At 41.5% G+C, this 19710-nt stretch overlaps 1 protein-coding gene across 1 annotated transcript in view; it reads right to left on the reverse strand.

The window, feature by feature from the left end:
- NUCKS1 (nuclear casein kinase and cyclin dependent kinase substrate 1) overlaps positions 1-14239 on the reverse strand; it is a 28177-nt gene extending 13938 nt beyond the window's left edge. The window contains exon 1 of the mRNA XM_030301942.2: positions 13960-14239. Within this exon, the coding sequence (XP_030157802.1) occupies positions 13960-13976 (17 nt within the window). The 5' untranslated portion in view covers positions 13977-14239. The remainder of the gene's footprint in view (positions 1-13959) is intronic.
- Between the last annotated feature and the right edge of the window lie 5471 nt (positions 14240-19710).

Consider the following 19710-nt stretch of genomic DNA (forward strand, 5'->3'; position numbering starts at 1 on the left):
TTTGTATGCCACACATCTTAGCTTCTATTGCTGTACCATTGATTTTCTTCACTAATCTGAGCCTCTTGATATCAATGGTCTTATACCCACATTTTTTTCTTTTCTTTTTACCACAGAGCAAGGTAAAAAGGAAACACTCAAATGTTTTTAATTTTTTGCTCTTAGGGCCAAATTTAAGAACTCTGTTGGAAACCTAGCTTTGTAAAATACTTGAGAGGATAATATCTAATCTCCTAAAAGTCTTTGAAGGCCTCATCTTTTGCCACTTAATCAAGCCACTTGCAAATCTGTAGTTCCTCCAATAAAGTTGTTTCTTAACACTTGGTCATGCTTCTCCTTGACCTACATTGCTGCTTGTGTCACTCCCAGTCATATCAGATACAACCTCACCTCCTCTCAACACCTTTAATCCTTTATTGATACAATTATATAATCCACTGAATGTCTGTTTTCCCTACTAAATGTGAATTTCCTGAGGGCAGGGGTTGTCTCTCCTTCATCCAGAACACCAAGTCCAAGAAATGATGCATTTGATGAGTGAATGGACTCAGCATGTGCAAAGGTTCAGGGTGAAAAGGCATCCTGAGAGAGGATGTTATATGTGAGCCTTCAGCCTATCAGATATTTAATTCCCACTGCCCTTAGTGACAGGAAAATCTAGTTTTGTCCATATGAAATAACTCGTTACTTTAAACCTAAAAAAGTAAAAAGGCAAGTATTTAGTACATTTTCTTCTATCCTAGTTTTCAACAAGCAGAACTACAAAAAATGCCACGTAAACGATACGATAGGAGTAATTAAATTTAAATTTTTCAAAATTAAATTCAAAGGCCACCCCCTCCTTTGAAGCAGAAAATATTTTATTCTGAATTATGTGAAAATTATCAGAATTATCTTGCATATGTCATTTTTCACTGAAACTATAAAACCTGAGTAATGCAAATATGAATATAGTAGCGAATTTAAGGATAACTAGGCAAAAAGAAAGGTATCCATCCACAAATGTTAAAGAGGAAAAGAAAAAATAATTTAAATAAAAGATCTATGAAAATGGGTCATTCATTGTAACTCATTATAATGATTTATAAATAACAACTCAGTTCATTTCCTGTCTTCTAAAGATGCTTCAAAACAGTAACAGAGGGGCGCCTGGGTGGCGCAGTCGGTTAAGCGTCCGACTTCAGCCAGGTCACGATCTCGCGGTCCGTGAGTTCGAGCCCCGCGTCAGGCTCTGGGCTGATGGCTCAGAGCCTGGAGCCTGTTTCCGATTCTGTGTCTCCCTCTCTCTCTGCCCCTCCCCCGTTCATGCTCTGTCTCTCTCTGTCCCAAAAATAAATAAACGTTGAAAAAAAAATTTTTTTTAAAAAAACAGTAACAGAATTACAATTTCCACTACTTGGAGATTTACCTTATTTAGGGTGGAAATGCACTTTTAATGGACTTACTCCACTATAAACTAAAAATTGAGAAGATATACTGGGATGGAAACACAACACTCGTGAGTAATACTTAAGTCTAAAGGTGTAAGAAGTTCTACTTCTAGTTGAAAACAAAGACACATTCTTCCTTCCTCGAAATATCATTACATAAATTAAATGCCAAAGCTAAACCAACTCTTCAGTGTAAAATAGCATCAACGACTAGGACAACCAGAACTGGGAGGACAACACAAAATTTCAATATAGCATAGAGGTTAAAAACAGATTTTTTGAACTGGGTTTAAATCCTGGCTCTGCCACTTACTAGTTGTATGTTCTTGAGCAAGTTACTTCCCCTCACTGAACTTCAGTTTCCTCACCTGTAAAATAGGAATAACAATACCTATCTCTCAAGATTGTTGTGAGTATCAGGTGCACAACTAACCAACAAAGAGCAGCTTTCATTACTTGTAAGTACTAACTTGTTCCACCCAGAATACCACAGCCATGTTGAATATACCTAATTCGATGATTAATGAACACGATGATTAACTTACTTTTAAAATATGTCTTAAATAAAATCCAAGTAGAACTTTTGACAGCCCCCACCCAAACTTAACAAGTAGCCTACTGTTGACAGGTAGCCTTACCAATAATATAAATAGTTGATTTACATATATTTTCTATGCTGTATGTATTATATAATACATTCTTACAATAAGTAAGCTAGAAAAAAGAAAATGTTAAGAAAATCATAAGGATGAGAAAATAGATTTATAATACTGCGCTGTTTTTATTGAAAAAAAAAAAAATCTGCATTAAATCTGGACCCAGGCTGGGGCGCCTGGGTGGCGCAGTCGGTTAAGCGTCCGACTTCAGCCAGGTCACGATCTCGCGGTCCGTGAGTTCGAGCCCCGCGTCAGGCTCTGGGCTGATGGCTCAGAGCCTGGAGCCTGTTTCCGATTCTGTGTCTCCCTCTCTCTCTGCCCCTCCCCCGTTCGTGCTCTGTCTCTCTCTGTCCCAAAAATAAATAAACGTTGAAAAAAAAAAAAATTAAAAAAAAAAATCTGGACCCAGGTAGTTCAAACTTAGTGTTCAATGGGTCAACTGTATAGGAACACAAAAATTTCAATTATATGCCTGCTGTTACTTTAAAACCTTATGTAATCTCTGTCTAGATTCTAAATGTACCTTGGTCACAGCGAACCAATTCCTGAGAGGTCACCAGAGAACTCTGAGATGAGAAGTCCCCACTTCTGCATCAGGTTGAAGGGCAAAAAAAAAAAAAAAAAAAAAAGGGTAAAGTGGGAAGCTAGACAAAGAATACTAAAAGATCTGGTTTGGGCACCAAGAGTGGGTAACTCAAGCAACTCACAAACAGTAGGGAATTTCTTCTTCCACTCTCTTAATCATCAACTTATTTTTACTGATAGGTCTACACCCCAAATGCTCTTTCTTATAGTAGTAACTGTCTAAGACCCAAACAACAATAGGTTGTGTTGTACCTCCCACCAACATTCTGAAGAGTCAAGGATCAGTGTTTGCGATGAAAATCATCACAATTTTGGAGGACCTTATCTAATCCCCTCTTTTTTCTTTTTTTCAAGTAAGCTCTAGGCCCTACATGGAGGCTTGAACTCATGACCCTGAGATCAAGAGTTCCATGCCCTATTGACAAGAGCCAGCCAGGCGCTCCGAACCCTCTTTACAGATGAGAAAACTAAAACCACATAATCCAGCTCTACTTATAACAAAAGCCTGCACATCAAAATATGGAGTCATAACAAGCAACCAACAATTACATATAATAATATAAATTGACACCCTAAGCTCGATACTACGAGAAGAGCACAAAACCATTTTCTCAGGGCAAATGGGAGAGCCTTGTAGACATAATTTAGTTTTATCAACAGACTACACTTCCATTTTTATCCTCAAGTGCTGGTCAACGCAGAGAAGAGGAATGAAAAAACCCAACTTGCTAACCTAGAATTTAACAAGTTTCTCATTAGGCACTTAAAAGCACATTTGAAATCTGAATTTTGAGAAACCTAAAAATAACCAACATTGTTCTTTTCACTAACCACCTGGGTGGTAGTATCTCATTTTCTCAGATAAATGAGATCCTGTAGAACAATGTTTTTCCATCGATAGGTCACAACCCACTACTGGGTCCTGAAATGAATTTATTGGTATATAACCAGCATTAAAACAACAACAACACAACAAATAAAAAATATCAGAGAAAACTCTAAGTAAGTTAAGTTACCTGCAACTTATTTCAGCTGTTTTTGTTCTTGTGTGTAGCGACCTCATCAAAAAAGTTTGAGACCCACTACTCTAGAATAAAAAGTGGATTGCAAAAGGAGATTTCTAAAGTTATTCTCATTTTTACCGTTACAAAAAAGTTTGTTTTTGATCCTTGGTGGCAAAAGAATAACATCCCTTCCCCATTTTAATTCCCCATTTTTTTTTTTTTTTAAGATTTTTATTTTTAAGTAGTCTCTACATCTAACATGGGGCTTAAACTCACAACCCTGAGATCAGGAGTCCCATGCTCTACCAATTGAGCCAGCCAGGGAGAGTCCCCCTCCTATCTTTAAAAAAAATTGTTTCATTTATTATGAAACACTCCATGCCCAATAGGGGGCTCAAAGTCATGACTCTGAGATCAAGAGTTGGATGCTCTACCCACTGAGCCAGCCAGGCACCTCTAATTTCTTGTATCTTAAAAATATGTTTTCAAGCTTAAGCACTCCTAAAACCTATCAAAGTTTTGCAGCCAGTGGTGGGGCAGGAGGTAGGGTGATATGATGATGATATCAAGTGTATTTTATGTACTAGAGCTACTTAGTACATCCACATAGACCTTGGACATTAGTACATCCACATGGACCATTACATGGACCTTAGACCATCTAATCCAATCTTACCCCAAACTTATTATCCTATCAACAAATGTCCCTAGAAGAGAATGACTAAGAACCTTTCATGAACCTCCCACACAAGGCAGCCTATAATAAGAAAACACCAATAATGAAACAGTTCTTCCCAAGAAGGCGAAATCTGCCTCTGAAGTCCACTCACTGATTCTATCATCTATCCACTTTCTGGATTACCATGGTTTAAATCTTTTTCTTTTTCTTTTTTTTTTTAAGTAGTCTCCAGGCCCAGTGTGGAGCCCAATACATGGCTTGAACTCAGGACCCTGAGATCAAGATCTAAGCTGAGAGATGGGGCGCCTGGGTGGCGCAGTCGGTTAAGCGTCCGACTTCAGCCAGGTCACGATCTCGCGGTCCGTGAGTTCGAGCCCCGCGTCAGGCTCTGGGCTGATGGCTCAGAGCCTGGAGCCTGCTTCCCATTCTGTGTCTCCCTCTCTCTCTCCCCTCCCCCGTTCATGCTCTGTCTCTCTCTGTCCCAAAAATAAATAAACGTTGAAAAAAAAAAATTAAAAAAAAAAAAAAAAGATCTAAGCTGAGATCAAGAGTTGGAAGCTTAACCAACTGAGCCATCCAGGCGCCCCATCCCATGGTTTGAATCTAACCCTTCCTCCACATAGTCCTTAACTTTATAGGACAGATTCTGCTTTTTTCTTCAAGGCTAATTAGGGTTCCTTTAACCCTTCCCCATCACTTGTTTCAAGCATCCTCATGACCTTGTTTCCCTCCAGATTTAGTAAAGTCTATCAAGTAGTGCCCCAATCTAACCCTAACAATATGGTTTATAAAGGTGTATGTGCAGGAAAGAGAGAGATCAGGATTCAGAATTTCCTACTCCTATTCTACTCTATATTTGTACTAATGCAATCCAAGATCTCCATTGCCTTCTGGGCTGTTATAACACACAGTGTACTGGATATTGCAATTCCAATAACTAAAGCCTCTTTTCCCCAAAATCTAAAACCTTTTTGGGGGTGCCTGGGTGGCTCAATCAGTTAAGCGTGTGACTTCAGCTCAAGTCATGACCTCACGGTTCATGAGTTGGAGCCCCAAATCAGGCTCTCTGCTGTCAGCAGGGAGCCTGCTTCAGATCCTCTGACCCTCTCTCTCTCTGCCCCTCCCCCACAAGCTCTCTCTCTCTCTCTCTCAAAAAAAAAAAAAAATTAAAAAAAAGAATTGTTTACAACCATCTTGTATATTGATAGTTCATTTCAACATATTTATCTTTCTCAACTTCCTATTATCTGCAAACTTAGTCAACACAGGCCAAGAACAAAGTCCTTTAAGTCATCAGTAGAAATGTACTTTCAGGCTGACATTAATCGGGGTATGGCTATTGAGGTTCAAGTCCATCGTCATGAACTAGCATTCTGCCTAACATTTCGTTATCTTCCCCACAAGGACTTCTTCATATGAAGCTCTGTCAAAACCCTTGTTGAAAGAGAAACCCAGTACAGTATTCTTTTACTCTATTTTCTTTTAAACAAACGATAAACTTTTAAAAACTAAACCTTTTTTGTTCGAACGAAAATATTCCCAGGAACCACAAAATAAAACACAGCCAGTAAAAAGTCAAAGCAGCAGCACTGTAAGAGCATGAATTAATTATAATTTCAAATTTAAAGAATTTTCTCATTACAGACTTTCCCAACTTGTGTTCTGTCAAGATAGGTTTTCTAAAGGTTTCCTGGCCAGATCAATTTGGATATTATCACCTCCTTAAACAAGTTAAAGCTTTGAAAATCCTGCATTAAAGAAACTTGCTTAACTTTGATTTCTGAAATTACCAGTACTTTTTTATACTCTTGGCTTCTCTTCAGATCGCAAAAACCTTTCACTTTTTTTTACTGTTATTAGTTTTTCTTTTTCTCAGAGAGAGAGATGGAGCGCAAACAGAGGAGGGGCAGAGAGAGGGGGAAGGAGAATCTCAAGCAGGCTCTGCGCTATCAGCGCAGAGTCCATCTTAGAGCTGAAACTCACCAGTGGTGAGATCGTGACCTGAGCCACATAAAGGGTCGGATTCTTAACCCACTGAGCCACCCAGGTGCCCCTAAAATTACTAGTATTTTAAAAATAAAAAATTGAATCAATGTTTGAGATGGCCCTGAAAGTGGACATTACGAAGACTACTGACCTATGAGATTCATTTGCGAAACGATGCTGAATTCAAAATTACGACAGCAGTTAGTACCATGCACCAGATACTTCACCTAAATTCTCCCTTAATCCTCACAATCATCTCACAAGAGGAGCTAATTAACATTAATTCCATTTTATCTGAAGAACCTAATGCTCAGATAGGCGAAGTAACTTTCCTATCACTGCAAGCTATTAAGCGGTAAAGTGAATTCTCCAGCTCAAGCCCAACTAACCCAATACCCCACAGGGCACCGTTGATGCCTGCAACCTCTCAAATCTTCCTTTCCTAATCGCTCATAAATCTAACTCTGCACAACAGAGACTAATGAAGTTTCTTCAGATCCACATAAGGTTTCTGTAGAACTACTCTCCCCGCTTAAAACTTAGGATATTTATCTCTCCCCATTCTTCTAGTCCTCAAAGATTATTTACACGCCAAATTTTCTAGAGACATAAGAACAGTAACTCCTAGAAGCCCGGATACCTGAACGCAACTAAGAGTAATTTCTTAGAACTGCTTCATTCATCGTAAGCTTCAAGTTCCTATCAGCTAAGATTGACTCCTTTGACTGCATCTTGTATCATTGTTATTTACAATTAAACATAAAATTCAAAAAGTTACAAGATACAACAAAAAGTAAAAAACAAAGTAAAATGAACATTTAGGAAAGCGTTCCTAAGGTTTTTGGATGGAGTTTCTAATTTCTGTAGCAAAGGGAAGGGAGTGAAGGTTTGAATGATGAGCCAGGCACGTTTATTAGCTAATTGTCATAATCCCCTACTAAATCTTTTATCAACTTGCTAATGTTTCAGTCCAGATGAATAAATATTAACTCCTACATGGCACTTCTTAATTCTTAACATATATTCAGTTCACCACTCTCTCTCCATATAGGAAATTATTTTGTTTAAAAGTCACACACAAATTTCAGTGAGAATATAGTATTAGATAAATAAAAGGGGGGAGATTTTTCCCAACAGAAGTTGAGTGTAAGACCTATGCACTCAGGGACAGAGAAACCTCAAGCAGGTGAGACTTAAGGGGTCTCAGATGCCCACGCTACCAAGGTAGAGTCCTGTCTGCAGCAGGACCTCAGGAAGCTCAGTGGAGTCTTCCAGTTGTCTTAAACCAATCACCAGGCACAAATCTGTAGCCTGTCAGGTTTAGTGACTCATTACAATGAAGGCAGAGGCATATCAGAAGTATGGAGGACCTCACCATACAGAGGAAAATAAAAGGATCTGGAGAAAGGTGCTTTTGGGGAAATTACACGAAGCAGAGTCCTGATAGGCTTGAAGCACAGTAAGAATGTGTGTAATGGGGTTAACATCAGGTCTGACCACAAAGTGGATCCTATTTCTTGGCAGAGAAGTTAGATGTGGAATTTGGGTCCAGCAACTCATCTGAAGCCCTGAAGTTGTAAACTGAGTTCTCCAAGTCAAAAGGACCTAGCTCTGACAGAAGTGTGGTGTCTCATTCTGACATAATTTCAAACAGCAAAGTTTCTGACAGTCTCTTTTAAAAGAGAATCACTTCTCAGTAGGAGTAGCAGTCACCAGAAGGAGGATTGTTGTAAGTCTTTACAGCTGCAGTTTATCTGTGGCAGCCAGCCAGCCATGTTTGTTATCCCAGCCCAATGAATAGCAAAGTGGATTTTTAACTTCCAAGTGGAGCTGTTTAGTTCAAGTAGTTCATCTTCAGGGTCATTTTAGCTTCACAGATGAAATCTTAAAGATCACCTTGCTTAGCAGGGAACTGGAGAGGTGCACAATTCAAAAAATAGATGTGCACGAAGCAGCAACTAAAAATATGCAATCCCCAGTAGATACGGTCTTTGGCAACCTGTGGTCTCTTTGCCTGAAGTATTTCAAAGACCTATAATTACGGCTACTTAGAGTAGTTATTTAAAAATATGTCAATGCAATATTCTAACCATCAGTTCTACTTCCTAGAATCCAGATAGGAATAGGTTTTTCAAAACAAAACAAAGGGATGTCCTGGTTTGACCAAAGTGGTCCTGCTGCTACATCAAATGTTTTCTACTGTGCACAACACGGCGGTCTGTTAAGTGCTATCTCTAGTCTCAACAATCCAAGAAGCTACTTCTTCATAATCTGGAGTAATGAGGTCATATTTATTTCTATCTTTGCAGCTGAGAATTAAAAAACGCAAACAGAAGTAACACTTCACGGCATATTCAATAGCTTCATTATTATTAAGTTCAAGTAAACAAAGTTTACAAAGCAACCCATCTGGCTGTGCAGGCTCTAATTCTTACTATTCCAGAAGAGCGCCATTCACAGGACTAGGGTATGGTGTCCTGGAATTATGTAGTATGGTGACCTTGTTTTGTATTTCTGGGAAAAACAGACCATATAAATAAGTAAATAAAACCAACTGCCCTGTACTCAAAATTACTTTCTCATTATTTCTAGAGTTGGAAGAAACCTATGAAAATTGCAAAATGCTTTGTGGGCAAGTTTCTATTATTCTGATGGAGTGCAACATCTCCATTATATAAACCTAAGTTAGCCCAAGTCTCCTGATCCCCAGGGTTTCTTTCGCTGTACCATGATACCTCCCCACAACGTTTTTTTTAAAACACTAAAAATTCAATCACTTACCTTAGTTTGTAACTTTTGTCAAGTTAAATCAACTCCAATTTTTAATTAATCTTAATTTTCCTTCTAATTGTAACATGCTGAATTTTATGAGTGTTGAATCTTTCCAAATACCATGGTTTTTCTTTTTTAAACTTTATTTTTTTAAATAAGCTCTATGCTCAATGCGGGTCAGGAACTCAGGACCCCAAGATCAAGAGTCACATGCTCTACTGACTGAGTCAGCCAGGTGCCCCCTGTCTTTTAATGATGCATCAGTAACAGATTTTAAGTTTTGTTCCTGGGACAAATTCAGCTTGCTCATATACATTTTTAACACACATTGGATTCAGTTAGCGAATACTCTGGCGTTTCTGCAACTATAATTATATGTAAAATGAGTTCATTAAATTTCTTATAGTGTCCTTTAGGTGGCTATGAAATCTACTCACTTAATTAGCCAGGGGGTACACACCCTTGCATTACAAAACACACACACTTGAAGCAATGTCACTTATCTAACGCTCACATTTCTTCCCACAAGTGTCCCACTATTTCCCCGCTGCTTTTCCCTCTCCATTCGGGTTATCTTCCTTCAACCTCCTCACATATTCTATTCCTTCCAAAAAACTGTCATTTCACCCCCTCCCCCATTTTAAATTTGGTCTTCTCCAACTTTACGAACCGTATGTAACCCCTTCCAAAGATGGCAAGATGTGCTCGCAAGATGCGCTGTGAGGGTGTTACCTGTGTCGGTGTGTCTCACGGGGAAGATCACACTGACTGTGGGTTGGCCACATTTGGATTTGAAGTCCTGCTTCACCTCTTAACAGGTGAACTGGGCCAGTTCATTTAGCCAAGCCTCAGCTACTTCGTATGAAATGGGAATAACATATACCTTGCTTGAAGAGTTCTTTCAAGATGGTGAAATATGTGTAAAGTATCTGCCAGGATACTTGGCACGAAAAAAGTTGCTCAGTGATACTCTTTTGAGTTGTAGTGTGTTTTTTCTAAAATTGAAGGTTGAGAAAGGTACTTCTGCGGTTAAAGGCCCACAATCTCTAATTCACAATTTAGAAATTTAAACAGTTCTGAAAACCAAATGTTTCAGTTTACCTAAACAACTGGGCTTTTTAGTTGCATTTTTTTGTGTGTGAAAATTGTTTCATTACAGAGTCACTATGGTGTTTGATTATAGGAGCATTACTGCAGAGCTCACTAGTGATCGCACATTAACGCACAGTACAGGCACCATTACTTTGAACATTTTTGAAAAAAAAACCCTGAACTTCCAAACACACATGGCCTTCATGATTTCAAACTATACAGGGACTGTGGACCTGTACTACATTCTATGTGGAATCAAATACCGTAAATGCAAATCTAGTAGAAAGGAAAATAGCGAAGACTCACACAGTTTAAATAGTTTTCCTATTTCTACACTATAATTTCTTTGGCTTATAAATCATCCCTGGTAAACTGAAGGAACTGGACTTAATCTCTGAAGTTCTAATTAAAAAAATACTTTCAATTACAAAGTATCTTGGAAAATTATTTTAAATTGAGTTGAACAAAACTGCTTATTTAAAACTTACTTAAAATAATTTTGTATCAACCAGTATGAACCTATGCTTTCACATCTAAACTTTCAAGGTTAAAGGTTCCTTGCAATCTTCAAGTATATTCAACAGAAGACAACCAGATACCAAGTACACTTATGTTACAGAAAGGAACACACACTGATCTGAATGCCTTGGATGATTTTCAAAAAGGGAGGATCTTTGGAGAATATACTAAGCTGAATTTCAAGAAACCTGGTTTCTAGTCTGGGCAAGTCAGTAAATCGGAGTTTTCTTTCTCATCTTTTATAAGTAATAGCATTTTCCTTCCTTCCTCACAAGATTCATGAAAGCACTTTGAAAGGTTAAAAGTGCTGTATATTATAATAACATCAATACGTACCAGGCAGAAGATAAAGTGATTATTATTCGGAAAGGGTGAGGATGAGTAGGCCTGGGAATTAAGAAATCTCGATTCTAGGCCCAACCTTTGCATTCATTAAGTGTGTGATGCAAGGCACTTCACTGGTCCAGGTCCCCATTGAGTCACTTGTAAAATGAATTTGCCTAAATTTCTGTCTAGCTCCAAGACTGTAATTTTACACTACAAAATTGAACCCAAGGCCTAAAATATTTGAGCTCATTTATAAACAGTGAGTCAGATGCTGTAAAAGGTAAAGACAGCAATATTGCGTGAGCAAAACTACTTGGGTAAGTGTTGCACACACGTCTACAGAAAAACCTGCTGTAGCTTATCAGTTCATCACTCCCTTCATATGGAAAGTGGTGTCAAGCAGCCATTAGTACATTTCTAATACTTCTTTAAATGCTCAGGTTAGTATTTAAATGAAAATGAATATTTACAGTTAGGTATGAAAAGCAGAAAAATTTCAAAATTATATATAGGTCTAAAGGGCAGAAACATACCCTAAAAAATGTGCCGACACTCATTTTCCAACTTGCGCTTTTTTTTTTTTTCCGGTTTGTTTTTAAACGGGTTGATCATTCTGGTATCTCTGGTCAATGTTGACCATTAACTTTTTTGTTAAATGCCCTCAGGTATACAGATTCTTCATTTACACCTTGGAACAAAAGCACTTCCCTAAGACTTTTTTGTTGCAAAATTTAACAAACCACCAAACTCAAGTTTAATTATTTCTGCTTTATTATTGGTCATGAGTATATTAAAAACTTTTTTAAAAAGTTACAAAGAGACTTTAATCACTAAAATATATAATGAGAAACCAAGTTGCTTTAAAATACTATGAAAGTGACCCCAAAAGCCAATATATTAATTTCATTCAATTAGGGGCAAATAGACAGTTAAATTTATTTTTAACAACACAACGAACAAGAAAAAATTTGTGCAGACGTCCCAATGCCTCGAAAAAAACCCAGAAAGATCCGTGCTTAATATATCCCCAACTGGTGATATTTTAAAAAATCAAAGTTTCCAAATAAAAAAACTGCTGTTCGTGTTCCAGTGTCTAAATCTGGGAACACAAATTGAGGCAGATGAGTATAATAAAATCACACAATAATATAAAAAGTCATCAAAACCTAGTGAACTGACGTTAAAAGGTAGAGAAAAACAGTCCCAATTTCAACACACAGTAATTTACTTCCAGAGACAGGAGAGCCAATACAGATGAATCAAATCTTTATTACGATATTGTCTATTTAACCTGATCCTAAAGAAAATATTCTACATAAATTGATGGGATACATTGATCAAATTTCATGCCAAAAAAAATTTGCACACTATAATCTGAAGTATCTATTCAGACTCCTTGCCAGAAAGTGGGCAAAACTCTTCCGAGTGCGATGGTGAGTTATCAGAGATGAGGGTAGAAATTAGAAGGCAGAAAAGCAGTGGTAGTTAGTTAGCACTCTCCTCATGCCCACCCCGAACGTAGAAGTATGCAGTCCCATACCACCACCAGTTGGAGACGGATGATCTAGTCAGGAGATAGATCGGTGTGGAACAAAACCCCTTCCCGGGTTCCAAACCTCTCTCTAGAGCTCTAGGTCAAAATCCTTCCGTTTCTCACAAAACTTGGAAGAAGGGGAAGCAACGACTGTTAACATTTTAAATCTACACCTTCGCCTATTTATCTAGAAAACACTATGCGAAGCCGCCAATTCCTTACATCGAAAGCGTCGCGGACATTACATTAAAAGTAAGTTATTTGCAACAGCCCTCCTTTTAAAGGCCTCGACACATTGGATTAAGCCACACCCCTCCATAAATGGCACATTCCATACAATAGCCAGGAGGACGGCAAAGGGCGATTCCACCGTCCGCTGGGGAACTGCAAACTTGTTGAAATTCTCAGAATCAAGTCTACGGGTCACCGGAACCTAGACCCCTTATCATTCAGGTTACTTGGGGGGAAAGAGAGGGTTACAAAAACATCTGAGACACGTACACCGAGTGAGCGTAGACAGGCAGCGGGAACGAGAACCACACGGGATTTGGGTCGTGCTGTTAACCCGCACCTTCCTGAGTAGGGACATTTCCCCGAGGAAGGACATTTCTAGTCGGAGGGAAACAGCGAACTCGGGGGGGGGGGGTGAGTGGGGGCGGTTAACCCGCTCAGAACTCCGAGTTAGAGGAGAGGCAGCAGTCATTTTCCAAGGCCCAGTCCCCAGCTCTTACTTTTGCCTAAGGGGAAAAGAACGGGTCCCGCCCACGCCCGGCCCAATCCGGGAGGCGGGGCCCTGCAGCGACCCTGGAGGACAGAGGCGGGGCCCGGCGGCAGTACCGCCCCTCCCCCTTTGCATGGAACACCCCCGTCCGCCAAAGAAAGAGGGCTGAGTTCCCCCACCCCCACGCAAGCAGAGGGGGCAAGGGGCCACCGGGCGTCTCCGCCCCTCCTCACTTAAGGTGGGGAGCCGAGCCCCGACTCAGCCGGTCTCCCCGCAGGCTCCAAGGGGTTGGCCCGGAGGAGGTGGGGCCTGGGTGGGGGCGCTGACTTCACACCCCTCCCCCTCCGGCCGCTGGCGGTTCAGGGAACACCCCGCCCGCTCCAGTGCGGCGGGTGGGGGAGGCAGCAGAGCAGCCCGGAGCCCTGCAGCGGCGCGGGGTGGGGAGGAGCGCGCGCATGGGCGCGCGGCCGCCACCCCCGCGCAGCCCCGCGAGCCAGCAAGGCCCCCCACGCTCAAGGGCGCGCGCGGGCCCCGAAAGGGAGGAGGCCGTGCGTGGCACTGGAGAGGGCCGACTGCAGGCTTCTGTCCCCCAGTCCTTCACCACTCACCCCCAACCCTTTCCATCCCGCTCCAGGCCTCGGACTCCGCACTGACCTGACAGGCCGAGACATGTTCGCTGTCGAAACAGGACCGAGTCGAGAAGCCAAAGACCAGGACCCCCCCCACCCCGCGCGCTCGGCGCCCCACCCCCCCCAACTTCGGCCGATGGGGCCGCTGCCGCCGAACCCCGGGCTGCTGGCTTCTCAAACTCCGCTGCTTCTTGGTTCAGGGCCCCTTAATCAGACGAGCCCCCCGCTCCCCCGTCTCTTCAAAATGGATGAATCAAACCAGCCGAAAATGCGCCAAAGCCGCGCTGCAACCAAACCCACTAGGGCCTGTGGGCTCCGCCCCATCACGCCCGGTCATTGGCGGCTTCTGCCAGATGCGCGGAGCTCATTAGTCCGTTTGAATCATCACGTCTCCCAGACCCCGCCCCGCGCACTGATAGGCCCCGCCTCCTCCGTGGGGTCCTGTTAGTCAAGATGCTCTGAGAGTGCACGGCCGCAAAACAAAAATGGTCGCTGCTTGGCCCGCCCCCTGGTTTCCACTCCAGGATTGCAGATTCGTTTTAGGTCGCATCTTGGAAAGACTAGAAAAAAAGATTTATACGGGATTCAATGTCATTTAGTGGTAGTTTAATGATGTTTCGTGTCGCCTGCTTTGATCATCTAGAAACTGCACTAATAGCAAAACCCGTGGGCTAGGTAGCTGATTCGTCACTAAGGGGCTGCTTCAGAATTGGAGGGAAATTCCATAGGTTCAAAATTTTTGACCTTAAACGCACAAACCCCTTCCCCTGACTTCAGCATTAGCCCTCCGGGGTCCAAACGCTGTTGGAGCAGAGAGGCAGGATCTTAATCAAGGAATAACTTGGCTCCCAATTTCTATTCTCCATTCTGGACCTTGAGATCCATTTCAGGGTCATTAGAGTCCTGGTCTCCGACATTACTTTAGGGTCTTAATGATTAGAAGCATGAGCTCTGGGGCCACAACGTGTTTCGGTTTGAACCTCAGATCCCCAACTTAGTAGTTGTATAACTTTACCTCATTGTGCCTCAGTTTTCTCATGTGTAAAATGGGGAACAAAGATACTTAACCTCATAGGGTTATTAGGATTAAATGAGTTAATATATGAAAAGCCCCTGGGACAGTCACCCACGCACAGTAAGTAAGTGTTTGTTAAAATTCAATTTTTGAAAGGTGACCTTATCCCTGGGTAAGAGTGGATGAGGTTGGCTGAAGACTCCAGACAAGCCACTGAGGGTAACTCAGATCATTCCATTTAAATTCATAAATATTTGTTGGATGCCTAAAATTCTCAGAAGTAGAGCTCAGAATTCCTATGAGAATGACTAGGGTTTACTTCACCATGGTAAAAAAGATTTCAATGCCTGCCACAGGCAGCCTGTTAATAACCAACTGAAGATACACTTTATAAACAAACAAACCAACCTACCACTGTCTCCCTCGTGAAAGTCTCCCCTTATATAAAATCTGGCTTCTCTAAGGGAGGAGAATGGCACAGCTCACCAGTGAAGCATTAAACAAGTTATCTTCTCTCTTTAGCCTGTCACTCCACCCTTTCTTCCCTGAGTGTGTGTGTGTAGAGTAAAAAAGTACAAACATAAAATTCATTATTTTAACTGTTTTTAAGTGTATAGTTCAATGACATTAAGTACAATCACAATGTTTTACAACCATCACCACCATCCATCTCCAGAACTTTTTCATCTTCCTCAACTGAAGCTCTGTACCGTTGAACACTAATTTCCATTCCTTCTCTCCCCAGACTTTGGCACCCATCATTTTACTTTGTTTTTATGAATCCGACTACTAAGTAGAATCGAATTGTATTTGTTCTTTTGTGGACTGATTTCACTTAGCATGTCTTCCAAGTTCATTGATTTTTTCGCGTGTATCAAAATGTTCTTATTTTATTTTATTTTATTTTATTTTATTTTATTTTATTTGAGAGAGAGAGCACGTGTTCGAGTGGAGGAGAGGCAGACAGAGGGAGAGAGAGAGAATCCCAAATAGGCCCCGCACTGTCAGCACAGAGCCTGACTCAGGGCTCCAACCCCTGAACCATGCGGATCATGACCAGAGCCGAAACCAAGAGACGCTTAACCAACTGAGCCACCCAGGCGCCCCAAAAATGTTCTACTTTTAAAGGCAGGTTTTAAAACGTTTATTTCTTTATTTTGAGAGAGAAGGGGGAGAGGGGTAGAGAGAGAGGGAGAGAGAGAATCCCAAGCAGGCACCCCGAGGTCAGTTAGGAGCCCAAGGAGGGCTCGATTCCACCGGCATGAGATCATGATCTGAACCAAAATCAGGAGTCGGACGCTTAACCAACTGAGCCACCCAGGAGCCCCAAATGTTCTGCTTTTTGAACACTGAATAATATTTCAATGTATGCATATATCACATTTTGTTTACCCATTCAACAATCAGTGGACACTTGGGTTGCTTCCAGATTTTCATTATTGTGAATAATGCTACTGTGAACATGGGTGTACAAGAGTCTTTTTGAGCCCCTGCTTTCAATTCTTTGGGGTACATCCGAAGTAGAATTACTAACCTCACGGTCGTATTTTCACTTTTTGCGGAATCTCCATACTGTTTTCCACAGCAACTGCACCGTTTTACATCCCCACCAACAGTGCACAAGGGGTGTCTCCACATCCTTGCCAACGTTATTTTTTTGGTAGTAAGCATCCTCATCAGTGTCTGAATATGTCTTGACTAAGGTTATTGTCAAACATACAATTGTCAAAATGCCAGTGCAAGACTAGGGTGGTGCAGTGATCATGAGTGACTTTGTTGGGGGTTGTTTTATTAGGGCAGATTGCTATTATTTTAGAAAATACCTTCATTTAGTATTGTAAGATGAGGCAGAGGAATTCTGGGTACTCATTTATTAGGTAATGAAAGGAACTGGCCATAGTCAACATGTCCAGGCAGGTGGAAATCTCAGGACAGGTTTCCAGGCCGTGCCCTTCTAGTTGAGTTCAAGACCAACTGACAGATGGCCACTCAACGAAGACTCTTCTTCCAAGGTGAGAGTCATACCCTACTCTCTCCTCACCTCAGCTTTAGCTAACATCTTCCTCTGTTTGCTTATTTATTCACTAAGTATTTCAACAAACACCGTCTCTTAAGAAGAAAGTAACTGAAGATGGGAACTTCTACTTTACTTTTTTGTGGACAAGTACTGAATTATGCCTTCAAGAGCCCCAGCACTGTCTCCCTGTCTGCCAGAGCCTGGAATGAAGTCTCCAAGGTGAGTTCCCTCTTGTCCATCCCCAAATGCTCTGCCCTGGGCACATGTCACAACCACAATCAGTTTGCTGGAAACTGAAGAAAGATATCATATGATAGGCTAGACTTTAGAAGCACCGTCAGATAACGCTGAAGGGACAATATACATAATAAAACTATGAAAAACTAGGAAAACAAAAAAGCTAAGGAGACAGTAAAGACAGTAATTCCTTTTCCCTGGAAATGAGATTTAATGGCCTTTTAAATCAATGCTTAATTTCCCTATGATTTTAGTTATGTTTTGGGAAGCAGCCTTTTCTTCTCCACTTAGTGTTTAAGACACTAAGAAGTGGGAGTGCCGGGTGGCCAGCTGATGACTCTTCCCTGTCCCTGACAAAAACGCATTTCCTTCAAGGCTAAGCTATAATAGCTGGGAGATTTATAACAAATTTTGAGCACTTACTCTGTGCTGGGCACTTTTAGTCCTGTGACCTCATGAAAGTCATCCAACCAGCTCTAAAGACAGACATTATTTCTGCCGACCACAGGAGCACAGAAAGAGACCTGTCTTTGAAGACCCTGGAAGGAAGTTAGAGAAAAGTTCTCCCAGGCTTTTTTTTTTTTTTTTTTTTTTTTTTAAACTTCCATCTCCAATCTCCTGACTCTCTGCTCCATCATACTCATAAGAAAGGATGGGACAGAAGAGCTGTGTGTCTGCTTAGTCTTTCTACAACCCCAGAGGCTGAGTAACCTTGGAGGTTAAGTTCATGGTTAAGGAGGCTGCTCCTTTGCCCACAGATCAAAGTCAGAAAAAGATTGGGGCAAAGTCAATTTAAACATTTAAATTCATTTTCTTGTGTAGATTTCTTCTGCTCCAGACTTCTAACTTCCTCTCTACTTTAAAGACTGTTCAGGGGCGCCTGGGTGGCGCAGTCGGTTAAGCGTCCGACTTCAACCAGGTCACGATCTCGCGGTCCGTGAGTTCGAGCCCCGCGTCAGGCTCTGGGCTGATGGCTCAGAGCCTGGAGCCTGTTCCCGATTCTGTGTCTCCCTCTCTCTCTGCCCCTCCCCCGTTCATGCTCTGTCTCTCTCTGTCCCAAAAATAAATAAACGTTGGAAAAAAAAATAAATAAAAAAAAATAAAATAAAGACTGTTCAAAGGGCGCCTGGGTGGTTCAGTTGGATAAACATCCAACTTCGGCTCAGGTCATGATCTCATGTCTGTGAGTTCAAGCCCTGCATTGGGCTTTGGGCTCTGTGCTGACAGCTCAGAGCCTGGAGCCTGCTTCAGATTCTACATCTCCCTCTCTCTCTGCCCCTCCCCTGCTCATGCTCTGTCTCTCTCTCTCTCTCTCTCAAAAATAAATAAACATTGGGGCGCCTGGGTGGCTCAGTCGGTTGAGTGTCCGACTTCGGCTCAGGTCATGATCTCGTGGTCCGTGAGTTCGAGCCCTGTGTCGGGCTCTGTGCTGACAGCTCAGAGCCTGGAGCCTGTTTCCGATTCTGTGTCTCCCTCTCTCTCTGACCCTCCCCCGTTCATGCTCTGTCTCTCTCTGTCTCAAAAATAAATAAACGTTAAAATAAATAAATAAACATTAAAAAAATTTTTTTTTGAAATAGAGAGTGTTAAGAGATAAGGTTGGGTGGATTTCTGTAAATAGAGGTTTTGTTTGAGTTGCGGGGACTATGGGTGGATTGGAGTTTTCTTCTTCATTTTCCTTCATGAGATTTATCTTTTATCATGATAAAAGTATTAAAAAATCTGGGGGTGCCCGGGTGGCTCAGTCAGTTGAGCATCAGACTCTTAATTTCCCCTTGGGTCATGATCCCAGGGTCATGGGATCGAGCCCCCTTGTTGGGTTCCGTGCTGAGTGTTAAGCCTGCTTGAGATTCTTTCTCTCTCCTTCTGCCCCTCTTCCCCGCTCCCGTGTCCTCCCTCTCTCGATTTTTTATTTTTTTAATGTTTACTTATTTATTTTGAGAGAGAGAGAGAGAGAGAGAGAGCATGAGTGGGGGAAGGGTGGAGAGAGAGCGCGAGAGAGAATCCCAAGCAGGCTCCACGCTGTCCGTGCAGAGCTCGATGCGGGGCTCAACCCTACGGACCGTGAGATCATGACCTGAGCTGACTGAGCCACCCAGGTGCGCTATCGCTAGCTCTCTTAAAAAAAAAAAAAAAAAAGTATTAAAAAATCTGTATGCCCATTTAATAAATTACTCTTTATTGCTAGCATATTGAACATTTGTTGTATGGAAAAAATTCAAGGATGCCACCACCAAAACACACACATAAAAAATGAGAAGCGGTGTATTGTGTAGGAAAGGGCCATTTTCCGGAGTCACACTGCTTAAGGCTAAAAATCAGTTTGCCACTTGCTAGCTGTCCCACCTTGGGCGAAGCCTAAATTTTTTGTGCCTGTTTATATATAATAGGTCATTGTAAAAATAAAAATAATCCACGTGAAGTGCTTAGGGGAATACTTGGCTTATAGCAGCACTTACATGTTAGCTACTGGCAGCAACAGTTGAGAAGGGAATGGCTGTTAAAAT

The sequence above is a fragment of the Lynx canadensis genome, chromosome F1 (genome assembly GCF_007474595.2).
Source record: "Lynx canadensis isolate LIC74 chromosome F1, mLynCan4.pri.v2, whole genome shotgun sequence".
Taxonomy (NCBI): domain Eukaryota; kingdom Metazoa; phylum Chordata; class Mammalia; order Carnivora; family Felidae; genus Lynx; species Lynx canadensis.